Source organism: Salvelinus fontinalis, chromosome 29 (assembly GCF_029448725.1).
Source record: "Salvelinus fontinalis isolate EN_2023a chromosome 29, ASM2944872v1, whole genome shotgun sequence".
Taxonomy (NCBI): Eukaryota; Metazoa; Chordata; class Actinopteri; order Salmoniformes; family Salmonidae; genus Salvelinus; species Salvelinus fontinalis.
In genome coordinates, this window is record NC_074693.1 from 42,070,145 (window position 1) to 42,094,526 (window position 24,382).

Sequence of the window (24,382 nt, forward strand, 5' to 3'; positions counted from 1 at the left end):
AACCTAATACTCTCCGAGAATCTATGTGTTCTGTGCACCCGAATGGAACAGAGGAGCTGGAAACTAAACCTTTTGATTAGGAGATGAAACAAACACAATCCAGGGCCAAATTCAATCAACTCAACCATATAACACTTTATTCTTACTCTCCGGAGATGAAAGTTTGCTTTCTTCACATGCTCAACAAAACCAGCGCTTACAGTGCGATTCAAGAAGTACACTCCCGCATGTTAGACCTAGTTCAAACATGCTTTCTTCCTGAAGGGAAATAGTGTTACTTTAAAACAGTTACAGGCCAGTTTATATAACCTGTACTTCTTATTGCAATACAGCGCTTTTCCCATCTAATTTCTTTGTTCTCCAACTGTCTGTCTCACTGGCGATTGGTCTTTGATTGATTGAGCTTATGTATTTGTTACTCTGGAGTGGAGGAGGTACAGAGGTACGAATGAGGGGAACAGGAGGGCACCAGAGGTTTGTGTTCTTGCTGACGTGGCTCATTTCTGTCCTAAGTGCCGTAGCATCCCCTTCTCCGAAAACTTGGCCAGCCACCTCAGTGGGAAGGCAAAAATAACACGGATGGTTTCATGACTCAGCAATATGACAGTGGATTATTGAAGTAGTCCTCGACTTGTTGGATTTATTTGTACTACAATTGAAGTACCGCCCTCAGCCTCATTGACAACTCCCACTTCTTTTGATATCTGTTCTTCAAATGATTAGATCATTTTTTTGTGTGGATTCAGCTAAAGCTGAACCATTGTTTTATTAAAATATGCTGTATTAAACTTTGCATTTCGCAAAATTGGGATAACAGAATAATTAAATGATTAATAGTGAGCGTTATCAATTATGGCTGTGACGATAACAGTATCTCAATACTTTTTCCATGGCTAAAATTAAATCACAAAGCAGAGCAGTAATAATTGTATTAGGAGACGATGGGGAGGTGATAAAAAACCTTGTCCATGCCAGGCCAGGGCATTCATCTCTCCTAACCCATGATCAATTCATTAAATGACAGTTTCATTATGAATGGATGGCGTGTCATTTTCGCTTATGTTTGAGGAATTTGTCACCGGAGTAATCAAACCGGGACATAGGGTGGATCCTGTGTGTAGTATACAGTAACTGAATGAGTAAATGAATTAGTTCTTATTGTTACTGTAATTAGTGTTTAGCAGTATAATTGGGTACATTAACTGCAGTGTTAGTGTCTGTTGAAGAGGCAGCTGTTGTAGGATGGGGATACAATTGTAGAGTTTTGGCAGTATAGCTAGTAAATAATTAATAAAGACATATACTCTATATGATCTACTTTTTAGACCTAATCTCCTCGAAATATGTCATATTTATAGGCTCTATGTCTGTCAACCAACAATGGGTCGCATTCATCAACTTGAATTACTTTGTTACTTTTTCGTGTCCATCAGAGATGAACTGATGAAAGTGTAATGACAGTTCACATTAGAGTATACGGCCCATGTCTCTCACACTCATTTCCGCTGTCTTTTTAATATCTTTGGTTTGCTAATAACTTCAGGCATCTTGTGGATACAAAAAAAAGCCCTCCTCTGACCAATCGATCTTTCACTTTCACTCTGACCAAGGTCCTTTTGTATTGTTTGATTCATGCCTATGGCGGAAGGCTCGTATTTTTCCACATCCGTTCCTGTGTCCGACATAATCACAATCTCCATTTATCATAGTTACGTTCATATGACTCAGATGGAGGCGCCAGCAAACGGTGGGTATTAGTCAAGTTGTACGCGTTCTAGAACAGTTGGACAAAGCCAAAGCGAAAGGTTGTTTTTTTATACTCTACTTTTGAATGTTATTGTTCACAAAATTAGGGCTGTGATGGTCCTGGACTTTTGGAACGATCATCACGGTCATTTTGTTTTCGTGGCGGTCTTCATCCATAATCGTTGGCTACATGATTTTACAATTACCATGTCAGCCATACCCAAAATGCAATTTTGGAAGATTCTTAAAATGCTTGAATGAAATGAATACAGGAAAGTTAACAATGTTGAATGGATTTTTTTTAATATCCTGGCTATGAGTTGGCGATGTTAAGTGAATTACGAGCGGACTAATGGAGCTGTAAATCTGCATACAAATGATATGGCGTGAACGTGCTGTTGATTGGTTATCGATGATACTTTTCTCCAAGTCTCCGGCGCAAATGATTTGAGCATGTTTTGTGAATTAAACGTGTGTAAATCATTACCCGTGGTTTCTGACTAACACGGGAGTAACTATTAGTGTATTATTGTGTGATTGCCGCTGTACAACATATACAACACATTCTTGAAAGGTGCCTCTGTTAGTTATTGTGTGTCTACCTTTGCAACTACTACCACCACTAGTAGTAGTTAGTTTATTGTTCATGTGAAATTGATTGACATCTTATATCACTCACACTTTGGCATAACGCCTTCCTTTCCTCGCCCTCCTCTCATAATTGTCTCCCTCTCTCTCGCCCACAGAGGAGGGTTATGAGCAGTTCCGCATGGCGGAGAAATCCCATGGTAACTGGTTGAAGCTGGTGGTGGAGGGCAACACGTCAGAGGTGCTGAACAACATTGGGAAGAAGGTGCTCAAGCAGTACCTGGAGGCCCTCAGGGTCATGAGCGCGGCCCTCAGCAAGCAGATGGGCAAATACGACATGTATTCCATGGTGGTGGGCATGGTCCTCGTCTTCCAGGTGGGTAGTGGGGTGTTGCCCCCCAGACGCTTGTGTCAGTTTGGGATTTTCCCCACGAATGGTTAAGGTTAAGATTGGGGGGGATGGGAAACCTGACCCTAGGTCTGTACCTAGGGGAACTTCACCCCAGAGCTGGGAGTGAGGGACAGGAAGTTACATGATGATGTTGATAGTGGTGATGATGTAGTCGGTAATATCTTGTGTGTGTATATAAATATTTATATATATATATATATATACATATATACATACACATGTACTTTGCATGCAACCCATAATAAGACTATGCAAAGTCTATTAAAATATTATCTGACTCCATAAATACAATTTAGCAATGTGTAAGCAGGACTGTTGTTGAGTTACAGGAATAGGCTTTCAAGAAATGTCTGAGAAATGAATCAATTCACATACAAGGCTAAACCACACGTTTCAAGGCATTACTGGCATTATTCTAGGCATGATCGAAGCGGGAGAGAGAGAGAGAGAGAGAAGTCAAGGTCCTAAAGACCATGCCACAAAAGGTCCATGGGGAGGAGCTAGAGAGAGGCAGTGTAGGTACCTCACCAAAGCAGGACATGAGCAAAAGAGAGAGGGACAATTCATCGAAGACCAACGTATAACCATATGAATTCAACATCCGAGTTGTTGACCAATAGCAGACTCTGAAAGTGAACTTCCAATCAGATACCAGACGTGCAGCATGTTATCACAACAGCACCTCTGCTTCCCAGAGATGTGACAGAATTGGGGGGTTGTTGAGAACAACATGACTGAGAAACACAATTGAATACTTGTGTCGGTGTCGTCAGAGACATGTCAGGGGCTGCCACTACATGCTGATCATGATGACGATGAACACTTGTATACATTATACCAAAAGTGTTATGTACAGTACATATGCATGCCAGTGCATGGTATGTATGTGGCCGTGGTGGGATATTGCTGATGTTTGTCATATTGAATGGTATTAGCCTAAATGAGCACGTTGCATTGTAAACTGGTGTTATGTGGTACATATCACACACAACCCACATCCAAATATTAGCATTTTAAGATGCCAATTCTGCTGCTGAAGAGAACCAATATCTAGGGAATATCATAGAACACAATACATTTTAATGAACAGTTTTAATGTTGTTATAAGGCTTGACTTGACTTAATCCCATGGTTTATCTTTACAGAGAGTGTCGATATAGCCTTCAATTATTAAAATGACCTCGAGCTAGCGTGAGAATAACCATACAGTGGGAACAGCACTTCGCCAGAGTTCTGATTGGATAACAGATCGTTCTGTTTCCTCTGTCTGTGATAACTTTAGATGACGCCTTGATCTTTACCGTAGCTACTTCTCAACGTTGCCGCTGCCAACCACTTGAGCAAACGGTCTCTAATGAAGTGAGGTGCCAGATTGTTTAATTATCGGGTTCAAATCGAATCAAATGAAATGTTTTTGTCACGTGTTTCTGTAAACCACAGGGGTAGACTAAAAGTGAAATACTTATCTACGGGCCCTTCCCAACAATGCATAGAGAAAGAAAATGGAGAAATAATTGAAAAGTGATAACACGTAATAATAAAAGTCATAATAAATATATTGTGAGTAACGATAACTTTGCTATATCATGTTACATGGGATACCAGTACCTATTTGATGTGCAGGGGTACAAGGTGATTGATTTAGATATTTACATCACTATAAATAAAGTGACTAGGCAACAGGATAGATAATAAACAGTAGCAGCAGCGTATGTGAAAATAAGTCAAAATAAGTTTGTGCAAAAAGGGTCAATGCAAATAGTCCAGGTAGCTAATTGGTTCACTATTTAACTAACTATTTAGCAGTCTTGTGTCTTGGGAGTAGAAGCTGTTCAGGGTCCTGTTGGTTCCAGATTTGGTGCATCGGTAGCAAGTTAAATGGTTTAGCGATGCTTTAAAGGTCAAAACATCTTTATACTGCTCTTTGTTGACCAAGCATTTCTCCAAGTAAACTTTTTCTGGGGGCGAAGGGACACTCAGTAACAATACAACTTTCCTGGGCTTGTACGACAAATCTTCCATGTGAACAATATTGGATGGGGCAATTCCCATGCGTACCCTTCAAAACAAATTAACAGAGAAAAATCTGCTGTGCTCTCATGCTGACTGTTGCAGTCACAGCTTACGTTCATTTGAATGCGTTTCATCTTGGAGACGGGGCTTTCATATGCAAAGAGGTAATTTGCCGGTAAAAGCGGAAGACAATAATCATAAGAAAATCACAGAACGTGTTGGCATTTGCTCACTTTTTGTGTACACTATTTGTGTAAGGGTTTGACTTAACGTTGGACCGTTTTGGATCATTGGTGGAGCTGTGAGATGTTTTCTATGAATTGTTTTTATAGAATATACTGTATGTTGTAGCCTCCTGGGTTTAGAAGATTGCCTTCGCTTTTAGAATTTGCTTAGCAACAGTAAATACTGTACGCACCATAAATAAGATATGAACGACAAAGGTTTTACCTATTTGAAATGCGTTGCATTTATTCCAGTTTGTACTCAAATTTTAGGCCAGTTTCCGTTGAGTTCACTGGGTTTGTTGTCATGCTCTCGTGCTTTAAGACCGTCTCCCTACAAGTTATTTACTTCTTTTCAGAAATAAAACTGCTAATTGCAGCACGACATAGAACGCTCTGCATAGACTCCCCAGCGAGTATTATTGGGAGCAGTTGGGAAAGTTGACAAAAATATCCCAAACTCTGAATAGAAACTAAGAAGTGTCCCTCGAGAGGCGACTGCCTTCTATCAGGAAGAGAGAAGCAGAGAGAGAGAGAGAGAAAAGAGGCTGTTTCCAAAATAAAAAGTTGGACTTGTCAGCAGTTGGTCCCAGTCGATACTCAAGGACAAGGCATCTAGTCTTCTCTCCACTGCACGGTCCCTGATAGATTTAGTCCGTAGAGAGGGGAAGAGAAAGGGAACTATGTAGTAAAAGGACCTGGAACTCTTGTCTCTTGTGTTCCATGTACTTGTTTGCTTTGAAAAGAAAGAGCTTCCATATTTGCTTCCAAGATGGCACATTGAAAGGTTCCTGTTGAAAGAACTCAGTCAAGCCAAAATCCAAATGCAAAGATAGGGAAGCACACAAATGATGCTTTTGCTTGGACTCAATCCAATGTTCACACATTGACTCCAGTGTTACCTCGTAGTTTGCCCATCTATCCAGCCATCTCTCTCCATCTTCTGTGTCCTTTACTGTATGACTCATTGACCTCATGCAACATATTGCAAAGACTTGTAGCTATAAAGGTGAGCTCGGTCTGTCCGGTGTTTTTGCATTATGTATGTGCATATTTGCACACCCTTGTGAGTCTGTTTTTGCTTACATCCATGACTGGACTGAGTGTGTGCGTTCCTCATTCTCTCTCCAGCTCCTTCTCCTCCTGCTGCTGGCCATGCCCGAGGCACTGAGCGGCGCGTCAGAGGTGGATCTCCCCGTGTCCTCGGCTCTGCTTTCGCTGCCCTTCTACCTGCTGTGCCTGCTCCTGTTCTCCGTGCACATGCTGGTGTGCACGTCGGCCGAGAGCGCCTGCTACTTCTGCAGCCTCTCCTGGGGCCTGGTGTTCGGGGCAGTGGCCCTCTCCTCTGGCCTGCTCTGCATTCTGGTATCCATGGCAGCCAGGAAGGGAGCAAAGCCCCCTGGTAAGGTGAGTACATTGTCTGAGAACCATCTCCAATGAGACACTAGTAGCTATTGGTCTTCTACAGACTGGTCAAACTTTACGCTCAATTAATGGTCGTTTTCAGACCACTTTTGAGGTCTGAAAACTTTTGACACTGACCTTGGAGAGAACTATCACTTGAAGAATTAGGCGAGTGCATTTTTTTCTCTGACCCTCCCCGACCACAGTAGCCTATTCCCTGCCATCGACATTATACAGACGTTCTCAAATTTGTTGGTACACTTTCAGCTCATTGAAAAAATGCTTCGTTCCTCCTGAAAAGTGATGAAATGAATTTGATCATGTATACTTGCGTGCCTTTGGTATGTCATAGAATAAAGCAAAGAAGCTGTGAAAAGAGATGAATTATTGCTTATTCTACAAAGATATTCTAAAATGGGCTGGACACTTATGTTGGTATCCCTTAGAAAAGATAATAAATGATTTGATTATAGTGATATAACTCATTTAATTAGTATCACACATGTCTCCAATCTTGTAATCAGTCATTCAGCCTATTTAAATGGAGAAAAGTAGTCACTGAGGTGTTTGGTATCGTTGTGTGCACCACACTGAACATGGACCAGAGAAAGCAAAGGAGACATTTGTCTGAGGAGATGAGAAAGAAAATAATAGACAAGCATGGTAAAGGCTACAAGACCATCTCCAAGCAGCTTGATGTTCATGTGACAACAGTTGCAAATATTATTAAGAAGTTTAAGGTCCATGGAACTGTAAGAGGAGAATCGACCCCAGATTGAACAGATAAAGAACCAAGGATAACTGCCAAAGAGATACAAGCTGAACTCCAAGGTGAAGGGCATCCTGACTGGTTGCATCACTGCCTGGTATGACAACTGCTCGGCCTCCGACCGCAAGGCACTACAGAGGGTAGTGCGTACGGCCCAGTACATCACTGGGGCCAAGGTTTCTGACATCCAGGACCTCTATACCAGGCGGTGCCAGAGGAAGGCCCTAACAATGTTCAATGACTCCAGCCACTCAAGTCATAGACTGTTCTCTCTGCAAGCGCACGGCAAGCGGTACCGGAGCTCCAAGTCTTGGTCCAAGAGGCTTCTAAACAGACTTCTACCCCCAAGCCATAAGACTCCTGAACATCTAGTCAAAAGGCTACCCGTACTATTTGCATTGCCCCCCCCCCCCCCACCCCCTCTTTACACCACTGATACTCTCTGTTGTCATCTATGCATAGTTACTTTAATAACTCTACCTACATGTACATACTACCTCAATTAACCGGTGCCCCCTGTACATTGACTCTGTACCGGTACCCACCTGTATATAATCTCGCTATTGTTATTTCACTGCTGCGCTTTAATTACTTGTTACTTTTATCTGTTATTCTTATCTGTATTTTTTGAAACTGCATTGTTGAGCTCTACACCTGTTGTATTCGGCGCATGTGACTAATGTGTACCAACAAATTTGAGCACGTCTGTATATATTGAGCAGACAGGTTAAATAATTGCATTGCATGTTGATAAAAAAATACACCGTTTGAGACAAAAGGTCTTCGAAATGATGCTGTTCTTTCTTTGTAATTACTTATTTCTGTCCCTGCAAGTCATACTATTAAAACCATGCAACATAAAGAGAGGTGAATAATTAAAATGAATTAGTCTTTCCAGAAAAAGTTTTAAAGACAAACTGTTTTTTTCTACTTCTAAGTCACGAGTGTCATTAAGCTTTCTTAATTATGTTTGAAAAAGTGGCCTCTTCTCTCTCTCTTCTGGGAACTAACAGAAACATTTATTTTTTATTTTTTTTATCATTAGGATAGATACAGTGCATTCGGAAAGTATTCAGACCCTTCAATTTTTTTCCCACATTTTGTTACATTACATCATTATTCTAGAATTGATTAAATTGTTTTTTTTTTCACAGTACCCTATAATTATGAAGCAAAAACAGGTTTTAAGACATTTTTGCAAATGTATTAAACATTAAAAATGGAAATACCACCCTTACATAAGACCCTTTACTCAGTACTTTGTTGAAAAACTTTTTACAGCCTCGAGTCTTCTTGGGTATGATGCTACAAGCTTGGCACACCTGTATTTGGAGGAGTTTCTCAGATTCTTCTCTGCAGATCCTCTCGAACTCTGTCAGGTTGAATGGGGAGCGTCGCTGCGCAGCTATTTTCAGGTCTCTCCAAAGATGTTCGATCGGGTTCGGACTCTGGCTGGGCCACTCAAGGACATTCAGAGACTTGAATACACCTACTCACGTAAGAGTATTTTTTGTTGGTACTATTTTCTACAATGTAGAATAATAGTGAAGACATCAAAACGATGTAATAACACATATGGAATCATGTAATAACCAAAAAAGTGTTCAACAAATAAAATTATATTTTATATTTGAGATTCTTCAAAGTAGCCACAAGTAGCCACCGCTCGCTTAGTGGGACTATCATTTGTTTTTCGGCAGGGCAATGACCCAAAACACACCTCCAGGCTGTGTAAGGGCTATTTGACCAAGAAGGAAGTGATGGAGTGCTGCATCAGATGACCTGGCCTCCACAATCACCTCAACCCAATTGAGATGGTTTGGGATGAGTTGGACCGCGGAGTGAAAGAAAAGCAGCCAACAAGTGCTCAGCATATGTGAGAACTTCACATATGTGCATTCCTCAGGAAGCTGGTTGAGAGAATGCCACGGGTGTGCAAATATTTGTATTTGTTTAAACTTTTTTGCTTACTACATAATTCCATATGTGTTATTTCACTATTATTCTACAATGTCGAAAATAGTTTAAAAAAAATAAAAAATAAAAATCTTGAATGAGTAGGTGTGTCCAAACGTTTGACTCTTACTGTATATTGTATACATTATAATAGCTGTACACTGTAAAGTCCATTATCCCTCAGAGTATGAAGTAGGCTGTTTGATAAGGTTTGAACCCTAAGAAACCTGCCTACACATAGTTTGAAGTACAATACTATTATAGCTACTGTAGTAGGTCAAAGCGTAGACCAAAGCTGTGTGCTGTAAAATCTTGGTAGAGCATGGATGGAATAGGCCTTGTGGTGCTCATGTGAATTTCCTGTCTTTTTTGGCTTCAGACCATGCCTACTTCTCACTTAAAACATATTTTTTTGTTTTTAATTTCCATGTTTTTTTACACAAGATTATTATACAACATATAATATTCTATGTCTCACAATACAGCATAACACAGCAATAAAAGTTAGTTCAAAGTAAACAGTAATCACAAATGTCAACAGAAATAATGTAGTTGTTAGTATTTATTTAATATTAACAGCTGATTTTCCAGAGGGAAGCAAAAAAACAGAAACTCACTTAAGCCAATTTGGAGTAAACTGGGGTAAAACATGTCCTGATTTCTCAATCGAGCAAGCCCCTGGAACCTACAAGTTTACTGAAGAAAGTCCTACATAACCTGTAAACAAAAGTGAATTATCACTAAATATAGCATTTACAACCAAATGTACATTCGTCAGATATAGTCAACTTTGTAAATACAATTCAGGGATGGCCACAATTGCTCTTGAGAAGCTGCAGTTTTATGCAGGCTTTTTTTGTTCAATCCCAGTTCTAGCACACCTGATTCTACTGTTCATGGTCGTGATGAACAGCTGAGGTCTTGAATGAACACCTGAGTAGTAGAATCAGGTGTGGTAACACTGGACTTGAAAAAAAAAAAAAACATGTATAACCCTGTGGGTCGTCAAGAACAATCTTGATAACTCCAGATACAAACAATGCTGAGAAACCCCTGTAAAATACAAGTACCAAACACTCTTAAGAAAAATATATACACATTTACAAATCTGCTCTAAATCCTTTAACTACAAATGTTCTTAGTCATTTTGTACACAGCTGTCCAACTCCAGTGAAAGAGGACACATTGCCTCATTTATATATGACAGTATAAATATGAAAACAGATCGGACTATGCACAGATTTGGAACAGAACATACATTTTAAGTATTGATAGTGTGCGAATGACCATGTGTACGGTGTGCATTGGAATTGGCATAAGTCAATTGTCAGCTCCACATGGGCCAGCTTGCATTTATTTCTCTGTGACAAGCCCATGCCCACAATCCTCTACTCTGCCATAAAGCACTGTGTCCTTGGGAAGTACCGTAGAGATGGCGTGCATCTCATGGATGAGGGCAACAACCTCTTCCTTTAGAGTCTGAAAGCTGGTCTTTCCTCCATTCTCGCAAGACACACGCAGTAGTACACACCACCAACACTCACTGCCACTTGTCTGCCACTCTACAAACTCAAAGGCTCTTTTAAGAGCCACCTAATTAATGAAAGTAAGTGTGTGTGGGAGGGGGGCTGTCAAAACTATAACTAAATGATGGTCAAAATGTTTCCTCTGGGAGACAAACCCACAGTCTTCAGATCCACAGCCGGTAACTCTAACCGTTAACACACCCTGTTCTTAAAACATTGATTTTGACAGACCATTTAAATGGACAGATTGAAAGCGTTCATTCCAAAATGATGTTGGTCATTCACTCAGTACTGATTTGAACATTTATTTAGCTTTCTTGGTTAAAATACAATAGTTTAAAACTGTTGATTTGTTGAAAACAGACTCCTTTTATTACGTAGCTGACCAAGTTAGCAAGCATGTCATTTTCTTTTGACTGCGCACAGCATAGCGCACAGCATAGCGTACAATTTAACTTAGCGACATTTGTGGGTTCTCGAGCATGAACTGCTCTTCTCAGGTCCTGCCACAACATCTTAATCAGGTTTAGGTCTGGACTTTGACTAGGCCATTCCAGATCTTTAAATGTGTTGATTTTGAGCCTTTCTGATGTAGAATTGCTTGTGTGTGTTGGATCATTGTCTTGCTGCATGACCCAGCTAGGCTTTAGCTCACAGATAGATGGCCTGACATTCTCCTTTAGAATTCTCTAATACAGAGCAAAATTCATGGTTCCTTCAACAAGGGAAAGTCATCCAGGTCCTGAGGCAGCAAAGCATTCCAAACCATCACACCACCGCCACCATGCTTGAACGTTTGTGTGAGGTTTTTACTGTGGAATGCGATGTTTGGTTTTGCCAGACATAACAGGAGCCATGTCTTCCGAAAAAGGATTGGCAGGCAATGATTTACATTGGCTCGTTTGATGTTCCCGGACAACTTTTAGACACAGTGCCAACGGCGGGGAACACTGCATCGCTTCCAATTATTGACCGGATGTGTCTGTGATGATCTGAAGTGAGGTCCCGCCGCTGGATGCGCCGCGACAGGTTTACTTTTTGTGTCTATGTCTGTCAGCATGCCTTTATAAACCGAAGGGGGGGAGAGGAGGGAGCCTTGTGGGGTTCCTTTTTGTGTGACAATGCCAGACGGTCTGGCAAAAAAAGTCGAGTTATAATGGCTATGTCCTGAATGGCACCCTATTCCCTATTTAGTGCCCTATGGGCCCTGGGCAAAAGTAGTGCACTATATAGGGGATAAGGTGCCATTAGGTAAGCAGGCAAAGACTTGGGTGACAAACTGCCCTATTGATGATAAACGCACGTAAAGACCAGACGAGATCTCCAGCAGTGTGCCAGTCTGCTATTGGATTAGCATATGCAGTCAGGTCCAACATTATTGGCACCCATGGTAAAGATTAGCAAAAAAGACTGTATAAGATAAATAATTCAAATATTGAGCTATATTGTATGCTAAAAAAAAATGTGAAATTATATTAGTTTTTACTAATACAATTGCTCAGAGAAAGAGATTTTGTTTCACAAGTAAATATTTTTCTCTAAAAGATATGGGTCAAAATTATTGCCACCCTTGTTTTCAACACCTTTCAATACCTCACCTTGCGAGGAAAACGGCACTGAGCCTTTTTCTAAAACCTTTTATGAGATTGGAGAACACATTGGGAGAGATCTTAGACATTCCTCCGTACAGAATCGTTCCAGATCCTTGATATCTTTCGTCTGCGCTTATGGACTGACTCCTTCAATTCAAACCACAATTTTCAAGTGCGGCGACTTAAGATGGCCTTTCCGAATGCTTATTTTGTGGTCAACTAACCGTTTCTTTGTGGATTTTGATGTGTGCTTCGGGTTATTGTCTTGCTGGAAGATCCACTTGCAGCCAAGATTGAGCCTCCTGGCAGAGACAACCAGGTTTTTGGCTAAAATGTCCTGGTATGGGTCAAGTTCACCACTGACCTTAACAATGGTCCCAGGACCAGTGGAAGCAAAATAGCCAATAACATCCAAGATCCTCCTCCATATTTACAATACGTATGGGATTCTTTTTGCATTTGCATCTTTCTTTAGATGCCAAAACCCACCGCTGGTTTGCAAAAGAGATATATTTTCATGTCATCCAACAAAGTTAATTGCCTGACGTTTGCTAAACAGCATTGGCACCTGGATCAGAACCGGTGCTATGGTTAGATGACATGAAACTAGAGCTATTGGCCGTGCACACTAGTGGTGGGTTTGGTGTTGAAAGAAAGATGCAAATGCAGAAGATACCCCCATACCTACTGTAAAATATGGTGGATCTTTGATGTTATGGAGCTATTTTGCTTCCACTGGTCCTGGGGCACTTCAACGGCCTGGATGCCTCTGCCAGGATGCTGAAACTTGGCTGCAAGTGAAGAAATGGTTAATTGACCTGGGAAAAAAATTGTCCGTCTGTCTCCAGACTTTAACCCCATTGAAAACCTGTGGTTTGAATTGAAGAGGGCAGTCCATAAGTGCAGACAAAGAATATCAAGGATCTGGAATGATTCTGTATGGAGGAAAGGTCTAAGATCCCTCCCAATGTGTTCTCCAATCCCACAACTAAGGTGAGGTATTAAGAGATATAAAAAACACAGGTGCCAATAATGTTTACTCCTATTAAAGGACCTCCTATTGGAGGACCAAAAAAAGCCGTTACCGATTATTCGGCCGATTTTTATATATATATTTGTAATAATGACAATTACAACAATACTGAATGAACACTTTTATTTTAACTTGATATAATACATACATAAAATCTATTTAGTCTCAAATAAATAATGAAACATGTTCAATTTGGTTTAAATAATACAAAAACACAGTGTTGGAGAAGAAAGTAAAAGTGTAATATGCGACATGTAAAAAAGCTAACGTTTAAGTTCCTTGCTCACAACATATGAAAGCTGGTGGTTCCTTTTAACATGAGTCTTCAATATTTCCAGTTAAGAAGTTTTAGGTTGTAGTTATTATTTGACTATTTCTCTCTATATCATTTGTATTTCATATACCTTTGACGATTGGATGTGCTTATAGGCACTATAGTATTGCCAGCCTAATCTAAGGAGTTGACAGGCTTGAAGTCATAAACAGAGCTGTGCTTCAAGCATTGCGAAGAGCTGCTGGCAAACGCAGGAAAGTGCTGTTTAAATGAATGCTTTCGAGCATGCTGCTGCCTACCACCGCTCAGTCAGACTGCTCTATCAAATATCAAATCATAGACTTAATTATAATATAATAAACACACAGAAATACGAGCCTTATGTCATTAATATGGTCAAATGCGGAAACTATAATTTCGAAAACAAAACGTTTATTCTTTCAGTGAAATACAGAACCGTTCCGTATTTTATCGAACGGGTGGCAACCCTAAATCTAAATATTGCTGTTACATTGCACATCCTTCAATGTTGTCATAATTATGTAAAATTCTGGCAATGCACATTTGTGGCCTGCTGGAGGTCATTTTGCAGGGCGCTGGCAGTGCACCTCCTTGCACTAAGGCGGAGGTACCGGTCCTGCTGCTGGGTTGTTGCCCTCCTACGGCCTCCTCCACGTATCCTGATGTACTGGCCTGTCTCCTGGTAGCGCCTGCATGCTCTGGACACTACGCTGACAGACACAGGAAACCTTTTTGCCACAGTTCGCATTGATGTGCCATCCTGGATGAACTGCACTACCTGAGCCACTTGTGTGGGTTGTAGACTCCATCTCATGCTACCACTAGAGTCAGAGCACCGCCAGCATTCAAAAGTGACCAAAACATCAGCCAGGAAGCATAGGAACTGAGAAGTGGTCTGTGGTCACCACCTGCAGAATCACTCCTGTTTTGGGGGGTGTCTTGCTAATTGCCTATAATTTCCACCTTTTGTCTATTCCATTTGCACAACAGCATGTGAAATTTATTGTCAATCAGTGTTGCTTCCTAAGTGGACAGTTTGATTTCACAGAAGTGTGATTGACTTGGAGTTACATTGTGTTGTTTAAGTGTTCCCTTTATTTTTTTGAGCAGTGTATTTTCCTATCAACGGAAGAGGAAATACAGTAATATGCTATGCTTCCAGGAGTCATGTCTGAACAAGGACATGGATAATATACAGTTAGCTGGGTTTTCTATGCATCGGAAGGACGGCAGTGTCTTGTAACATCGTGGGGGTGGTGTGTGTCTCTTTGTTAACAACAGCTGGTGCACGATCTCTAATATTCAGGAAGTCTCCGCTTATCTTGAGATGTTCTAACTCGCCTGAGTTGGATTACCTCATGATAATCTGTAGACTATATTATTTACCAAGAGTTTAATACCATATTTTCCCATAGCGGCCTATTTACCAACACAAAACTATGCTGGCACTAAGGATGCACTCAACGAGCTCTACAGGACCATAAGCAAACAAGAAAATACTCATCCATAGGCGACACTCCTAGTGGCCTGTGATTTTAATGCAGAAAAACTGGAATCTGTTTTACCTCATTTCTACCAGCATGTCATCTGTGCAAAATAATAAAACAACTCTAGATTACCTTTACTCCAAACACAGAGACGCGTACAAAGCTCTCCCTCGGCCTTCATTTAGCAAATCTGACCAGAACTCTATTTTCCTGATTCCTGCTTACAAGCAAAAACTCAAACAGGAAGTGGTCCGATGAAGCGGATGCTAAGCTACAGGACTGTTCTGCTAGCACAGACTGGAATATGTTCCCGGAATTCATCCGATGGCATTGAGGAGTTTACCACATCAGTCACCGGCTTCATTAATAAGTGCAGTCTGTAATAACTACATGTTTCAAGCAAACCACCGTAGTCCCTGTGCCCAAGAACGACAAGGTAACATGTCTAAATGACTACCGCACCGTAGCACTCACATCTATCTGTAGCCATCAAATGCTTTGAAAGGTTGGTCATGGCTCACATCAACACCATCATCCCAGAAACCCTGGACCCCCTCCAATTCGCATACCGCCCCAACAGATCCACCGATGACACAATCTCTATTGCACTCCACACTGCCCTTTCCCACCTGGATAAAAGGAACACACACGTGAGAATGCTGTTCATTGACTAAAGCTCAGCGTCCAACACCAAATGGATCCTGGACTATTTACATTGACCCGCTTTGATTATAATAATGAATTTGTTTATATTTTTTGCACTGGCTCTATGCACACTCAGTAGACTTTACCAACCCACTCATACATACTACACTGATACTCCAACACAAATAAAACACACTACATAGACTCACACACACACACACGCGTATTAATGCCACACTCTAACACATAGACACACTTTCACACTCTTTGACACTCTTACACACACGCTGCTACTCTGTTTATTATCTATCCTGATTGCCTAGTCACTTTACCCCTACATATTACCTCAACTACCAACACTGCTGCTACTCTGTTTATGATCTATCCTGTTGCCTAGTCACTTTACCCCTACCTACATGTACATATTACCTCAACTACCAACACTGCTGCTACTCTGTTTATTATCTATCCTGTTGCCTAGTCACTTTACCCCTACCTACATGTACATATTACCTCAACTACCAACACTGCTGCTACTCTGTTTATTATCTATCCTGTTGCCTAGTCACTTTACCCCTATCTACATGTATTACCTCAATTGCTTCAACTACCTGGTACCCCTGCACATTGACTCGGTACTTGTACACCTTCTATATAGCCTCGTTATTGTTATTTTTTTGTGTTACTATTACCTTTTTATGTATTTGTCTTTGTAACTCTGCGTTGTTGGGAATGGGCTTGTTAGTATGCCTACACCTGTTGTATTTGTCGCATGTGACCAATAAAATGTGATTTGATTAGAATGTTGTTCCTGGCTGTATATAGCCAAGGTTTGCCACTTATATTGGATCGCCACAAGCAGACAGTACATTAAATCCCGGCCAACCCCAAGAAATCTGATCAATTGGCAGATGTGAGACCATTCCAGGAAAATGCTGTCGCGATTCAAGTACCCTCGGTCCCTCAGCTCAGGGACCTTGACGCAACAGAGGGAAAGAGGGGTGATGAAGGAAGGAGAGATGAACAAAAGAAAGGGTGTTTTTTTCCCCCCTGACTTGGTTTACACAAACAGAGTTCTGCTTACGCATTCCGTTTTCCCCTCTGCTGAGCTTGCGGCATGGTGCGTCCCTCCCGCTGATGCGTGAGCGGCACTTGGCGAGGACGAGCCCCTCCCTGTGGAGCAGCGTGTTACCGTGACACGCTACGGGAGGCTGTCATTCCCCCTGTCCTGCACACAGCTGTGTTTATGGAAAGTGATCACTGCACCTTCTTTTGTTTTTTTAATAATTCATTTTGTAATGTTTCCTTCACTCGTACCATTTTGAGGGAGTGTGTGAGATGGGAAATGAATACTAAAATACAGACAGTCCATAGATTTCAATAGTCGGTCAATAGATTTGAGTGGCCCAGAAGCCCTGAAGCACGTTACACACACTCTGTCTCTGTGTGTGTTAGCTGCTGTCCCCAATGACAGTGTGTTAACTTAGTGGAATCAGAGTAGTCCACTTACTCACTCTGTCAGGCTCCCCCTGAGTACTGAGTCAACAACAAGCCACAGTTCACAGGACCAGGGGGAGTACTTTACAACTCAGTGTGGGGCCGAAAACACACAGACACACAAACACACGCATTGTCCTAGAATAGAAATAGACTCTTTCTTTGTTGTTGTTGTTTTGCTTTCTAACAGCTTAGGTCAGGATTTTGGGAACGCCATCAAAAAGCCTTCTCTTTCTAGGTTGGGGCATCTGTGCTCCCTGATATGTTCTTGTGTTAAATTTACTTATTTTTTATACCATCCCTCCATCTCCATTCACTTGTGTTACTCTATATAGGTTTACAACTAGAGCATGTATTGGCCATGATTTTAATTGCAGCCTTTATCTTGATTGTTTTGGTTACTCTGTATTAATTGTATTGCTTTGATGTGAAGTCAACTCTATGCTGTGGTTTGGCCATTGTGTTTGTGTAATTAGTTGTTTATATTCCAGTAGCGGCATGTGAGCCTAAAATGACATCTTCTCTTTGTCTCCTTATCTCCTGTCCTCCATTCCTCTCTCCTTCTCCCCTAGTCTCCATCCCGTGCCGGCGGCGGTGGGTGGTCGCTGTCGGAACTTGACGTTCTGCTCCTGGCGGGCACAGCTGGCCACACCCTCAGCCTGTCGGCCAGCAGCTTCGTGGAGGAGGAGCACCAGGTCTGGTACTTCCTGCTCAACACCCTCTGTCTGGTCGTCTTCCAGGACGTCTGTCGCAAGTACTTCCGGGAGCGCAGTGCCAACATTGGCGTCATAGGGTGTTCGGAGGACGAAGACCGCCTCCCTCCCACCAAAGAGGGGGATGAGGTCGCCTCAACGTTGACTCATTTGGGGGTGACGGGCGCAGATTCAGAGAGGTGGCTGGCCCTGGCAACCCCGCTGCTTACCCTGGCGTGTTGTCGTCTGCTGCGCTCGCTCAACCAGACCGGGGTGCAGTGGGTTCATCTGCCTGACCTGGGACACTGGCTCAACAGGTGGGTGTGCTGAGGTTTGAGTAGACCGGAATACTTGCTATTTATTGTTGTGTGTTACTTCACACAGGATAAATGTTGGCATAAATGGAGTGCCATACACTACCATATAGTGGTAGTTGAAATCATTAAATTTTCTTCATTTGAAGCGGCCTTTTGGATAATATCAGCGTTTTTGTTTGCTTTTTGCCAGTTCAGATCCACTATTTGATACGTAGATCAGTTCATTAAAGCAACATTTTGCATAATTCTGCTTTGTAAGGCCTTCGGCAGGGCTTTCATTGAGGAGCGGTAGAACAAGTCTACTGCTTGAGTATAACAGTTCCTCCATCTTTTATTCATACCCCGATCATACACTCAGATCTGGGCCTGGTTTCCAGCTTTTCACGATGCATCGTTACTGAAGTGCAACTCTACTTCTGAGTAAAATCTGTCGTTCTGCCCTTGAGCAAGACAGTTAACCCACTGTTCCCCGGGCGCCGAAGACGTGGATGTTGATTATGGCAGCCCCCCGCACCTCTCTGATTCAGAGGAGTTGGATTAAATGCAGAAGACACATTTCAGTTGATGCCATTCAGTTGGACAACTGACTAGGTATTCCCCTTTCCATTTACACAACACAGGAGTGCCTTATTAGCTTGTGAAGGAACCATGTAGGGGATTACAGTTCTAGAGGGCTGACTCACAGGCAGTACTACGGCCTATGGAACAGTATGGTAATAATGTTCCATAGGTCTCAACCCGCATGGTCTCAAGTCTTAGCCTGTCCAAGGGACTTCAGGTCCTGAGCTCATCCTCGTTTCCAACATGATTTTTCCTCCTTCCTGTTAGAGTTATGGTAGTACAAAAACTCCCGCTATGACCTCTGCGGAGTCATCAAATGAGCAAAATGACAATGTAAATTACGCAGGCTCCACCGCTCGCCGCATGTGGGCAGGGGCTACAGTCCATTACTGAATACAAAGGAAGACTCAACCGTGATCTGCCCAAATGATGCCTCTCTACTAGACCAACTCAATGCATTTTATGCAAGCGTTGAAAACAGCAGCGTCGTGCCGGGTGGGATGGCCGTCACCGACCCAGAGGATTGGGTGATCTCGCTCTCAGAGGCCCGACGTGAGAAACATCTTTAATCAGGTCAACACCTGCAAGGCCGCGGGACCGACGGTAATCCAGGGAGCAATCTCAGAGCATGGGCAGAACAGCTGGCAGGCATATTAGGGTACTTTTCAACCTCCCAGTCTATAATCCCCACATGTTTTAAGAAGACCACTATCATTCCTGTCCCCAAGAACTCTAAAGCTTCATGCCACAATGACTAGCACCCTGTAGCACTCACATCTGTAATCATGAAGTGCTTTGAGAGGCTGGTTACGGCAACACATTAGCTCCATCATCCCAGACACCCTAAACCCACTCGTTTGCATACAGCCCCAACAGGTCCATAGATGACGCGAACTGAATTGCTTTCCACACTACCCTCACCCACTTAGATAAGAGGAATACCTGTTCAACACCATTGTCCCCTCCAAGCTCGTCACCAAGCTTAGGACTCTGAACACCTCCCTCTGCAACTGGATCCTGGACTTCCTCCGCCACGCTATCCCCCAACACAGGGGCCCTACAGGGGTGTGTGCTTAGTCCCCTCCTCTATTCCTTGTTCACCCACAATTGCGTAGCCACGCACGACTCCAGGACCATCATCGAGTTTGCTGACGACATGACGGTGGTAGGCCTGATCACTGGCGACGATGTGTCAGCCTACAGGGAGGATGTCAATGACCTGGCAGTGTGGTGCTAGAACAACAACCTCTCCCTCAATGTCAGTAAGACCAAGGAGCACATCCCCATCAACGACGGGGGCTGCAGTGGAGCAGGTCGAGATCTTCAAGTTCCTCGGTGTCCAAATCACTGCAGACTTAAAATGATCCAAACACAAGCGCACGGTCGTCAACATGGCGCGACAGCCCCGCTTCCATCTCAGGAGGTTGGAAAAGTTTGTATTGGGCCCTCAAATCCTCAAAAAGTAAATGTCTGGTGCGGCAATAGCACCGCCCTCGATCACATGGCTCTACAGAGGGTGGTGCGGACAGCCCAGGACATCACTGGGGCACATCTCCTTGCCATTCAGTACATCTACACTGAAAGAAAATATAAACGCAACATGTAAAGTGTTGGTCCCATGTTTCATGAGTTGAAATACAAAATCCCAGAAATGTGCCATACGCACAATAATCGTATTTCTCTTCAGTTGTGTGCACAAATGTGTTGACATCCCTGTTAGTGAGCATTTCTCCTTTGCCAAGATAATTCATCCACCTGACAGCTGTGGCATATCCAGAAGCTAATTAAACAGCATGATCATTACACAGGTGCACCTTGTGCTGAGGACAACAAAATGACACTTTATAATGTGCAGTTTTGTCACATAACACAATGCCACAGATGTGTCAAGTTTTAAGGGAGTGTGCAATTGGCATGCTGACTGCAGGAATGTCCACTAGAGCTGTGTCCAGAGAATTTAATGTTGATGTCTCTACCATAAGCCGCCTCCAACGTTGTTTTAGAGAATTTGGCACTACATACAACCGGCCTTACAACCACAGACCACGTGTAACCACACCAGCTCAGGACCCCCACATCCGGCTTCTTCACCTGCTGGATTGTCTGAAGGGGCTGAGAGGAGTATTTCTGTCTGTAATAAAGCCCTTTTGTGGGAAAAACAAATTCTGATTATCTGGGCCTGGCTCCCCAGTGGGTGGGCCTATGCCCTCTAAGGCCCATGGTTGCACCCCTGCCCCGTTATGTGAAATCCATAGATTAGGGCCTAATGAATTTATTTTCTTTTTATTAATTACAATCTTTGAAATTGTTGCATGTTGCATGCGATTTTTTGTTCAGTATATATCAGGCAGTGTGGTCGGAAGGCCCAGAAAAATTATTAATGACTGCAATCATCCAAGCAATAGACTATTCTCTCTGCTTCCGCACAGGAATCGGTACCGGTGCATAAAGTCTGGCACCAACAGGCTCTTGAACAGCTTCTATCCCCAAGCAATAAGACTGATAAATAGCTAACAAAATAGCTGACACGGACAATCTGAGTAAACCTTGTATCTTTATTGACCTTTTATTGTTATTTTTGCATTTTCTCTATGCACACTCACTGGGCCCTGCACACTCTCACACTCTCACACTCTCACACTCTCTCACACACACACTCTCACACTCTCTCACACACACACTCTCACACACACACACACACACACACACACACACACACACACACACACCATCATCATCTGCTCACTCACACATAATATGCACATACATTTATACTGACTCTACACACACACACACACACACACACACACACACACACACACACACACACACACACACACACACACACACACAGCCACTCACATATAACCTGCTGCTACTCTGTTTATCTTATATCCTGTTGCCTACTCACCTTACTCCTATACATATCTACCTCTATCACTCCAGTATCCCTGCACATTGTAAATATGGTATTGGAACTGACCCTGTATATAGTATGCTTACTTACTTATTGTGTTCTTCTTATTTCTATTTTTTTATAGTATTATATTGTCATTGATTATTGCATTGCTGGATTTTGAGTTAGCAAGAAAGGCATTTCATGTGACATTGAATCTTGAAACTTTCATATGCTGGTTTTCCAATCGAGTCCTTCACCTGGTTTTCTTAGCTGCACCGTACTCACTCCCTCACAAATCGGGTCAACGTGCTCCATTGTCTGCCCATGTATTGTATACACTCAGTCATTATTCGTCCTTGGAGAGCTCCCTCAAGGCTGCAGAACTGCCACACAGACAGATGGCTAGTCCGGGCTTTTCTCCCAATCTAAACCAGGTCCCATTCCACCCCATTAGATATGTGCTCTGGCCAGCACAGTGAATCAAGACTCAGTTAATTGCTTGGTTGGATGCGAGAGGAAAGAAGCCTAAATAAAGAAAAACATGCAAAAAACGGTGATTTTTTTTTTTTCTCCCACAGGATTATGTGACTTGTACGTAGACACCCAGGGAAAGTTAATTTGAAGTATATGGTCAGCCCTGGAATGACTCTTCACATAATATCATTGAATGATTTGCTCCTTTAACAATTTTTGCAGCATCATAACAGTTAGAGCACGCAGAGGTTAAGTCTTAAAAAGATACGACCAGTGAAGTTCTGACAGGCCAGAACTTGCAATATGTCAATTTTCTTACCAAGCTTCTTTGCAGCGTTGCCTAGGCAAAGTAGACTCTACAATATATGGACAAATGTGAAATCCAATCTACCTCAGGGCTCCTATTCATTTTAGCAGACTCAACATGGCGTATAAAGACTCAGAGGTTATACTAAGGAAGGCATGAAGTGCTCAGACATGACGTGCTCATGACAAGTCTTGACCATATTATAGTGCATTGCCCGCATGGCCTCTAACTAAATTGTCACCATGTTTCAATAAAACGTCGACATTCAATAGTCCGACTTCAAAGCGAGTGAGATTCTGAACATCCAGAAAACTTGGTGAACCTACGGTACTATACCTTGGCAAAGGATTTAGGCTAATGAATGAAATAAGATTCATTGTATAGACCAAGAGAAAGTGCATTGAGTGTTATTCGTTAGAGCCTGTTGTCTGTTAACTTACCTTATTATCTCTACAGCACCATAATGGTGGCTAGTTTCCTCACAGCAAGGATATAAATACAAGTGGAGTAACTCCCGTAGGAGCTAAAAGAAATGAATCATATCTTTGGCTGTCTCTGCAGGTAGCATTAGTCTGTTCCTTTCCTTTGTATGTTAAAAACCTCTCTCTGACTTCCCTGTAATTCTTACATTTTACATTTAAATTTTAGACATTTAGCAGACGCTTTTATCCACAGTTAGTGCATTCATCTTAAGATAGCTCTTTGAAGAGGTAGGGTTTAAGATACTCTTTGAAAAGGTTGGGTTTTTAGATGTTTTCGGGAAGATGGGCAGGGTCTCTGCTGTCCTAGCTTCAGAGGGAAGCTGGTTCTTCAGTGAAAAAAAGCTCAAGACAAATTTTGGGCCAAGATAACAAACCTTAATTGCCTCCAAATTAGAGCCGGAATAAGATTGTTATCCATGAAGCATCGTACCCTCGGCTTCTCGGAGAGATGTACAAAAACATTCCGTCTGGCAGAAAGTTTGAGGAACCGTCGGTGAACCCGCTGTTCTCATTGTTGAACCCAAGGTTTTTCTGTTCCATTAGCATTCTCGCGGTGACACAAGTAACAAGATGAATGCCTTGCACTGCGGGCACCAGGGTCAGCGTATTGTGGATTTAGAATTTCCTTCTCGCCGTCATTAGCTGGCCTTTACCCTGTCTGGCGCTGCCCCTTTTCCCATATTCCCCCTGTTCTCTGCGGAGTGGGTACACTGGGTAATGAGCTCGGGCATCGTTCCTCCTTCATGTTCCCCTTCCCTGACCCAACCCCCTGCCCCGATACCAGGGCTATATTGTTTTTCTGGCGTAGCTGGGCTACATCTAAAAAGTTGAATGTGGTCTCCTCTTCCTTGTCTCCTCTCTTTCAACTGCAGTGATATGAATGCAAAGAAGGGTACATGAAAATAAAAGAAAAAGTAGATGCTTACTGGGAAGTTGCTATCACCAGTCCAGTTCTTTCTCATCAGAGTAGATGATGTGGAGGAAAGGAGACAAAGAAGGAAGGTCCCTTCAAGTTATTGTACCGCACACCTTCTTACTCTATTGCTTGCCTGAGATTTTCCCGTTCTCAACTTGTTTAGGATTAATTGCCCTGTCCCTACTAACATTGAATGGGTGTGTTTAGACAAGAAAATGTAGCCGAAACAGCCAACATCATTACAGACTTTTCTCCTTAGAATACTATGGTGATTTGATTTGAATATGGCCATGTTTTGCCCTTGAGTGACTTCTATTAGAGTACTTGTGAGAAATGGACTTGCAGATGTGTGATCTTTCGCATTACTCTAATGAAGGTGTAAATCTTGAGCCAAGGACTTTCTCTAATTTCCACTAGCCCTTCCTTCCTACATAGAGAACAGTGGGACCTGAGTACAGTGAATGTGCTATTCTTAGTTAGTACCCCCCTCCTATTTTTCAATGTATGACTGAGGTGTGAGTCCAAGGAAATAACCTCCTATGGAAAG

General features: G+C 42.4%; 1 protein-coding gene across 1 annotated transcript in view; it reads left to right on the forward strand.

The window, feature by feature from the left end:
- LOC129827993 (GPI ethanolamine phosphate transferase 2-like) overlaps nt 1-24,382 on the forward strand; it is a 132,650-nt gene that overhangs the window by 68,011 nt on the left and 40,257 nt on the right. The window contains exons 7-9 of the mRNA XM_055889377.1: nt 2,493-2,710; nt 6,115-6,390; nt 17,760-18,196. Of these exons, the coding sequence (XP_055745352.1) occupies nt 2,493-2,710; nt 6,115-6,390; nt 17,760-18,196 (931 nt within the window). The remainder of the gene's footprint in view (nt 1-2,492; nt 2,711-6,114; nt 6,391-17,759; nt 18,197-24,382) is intronic.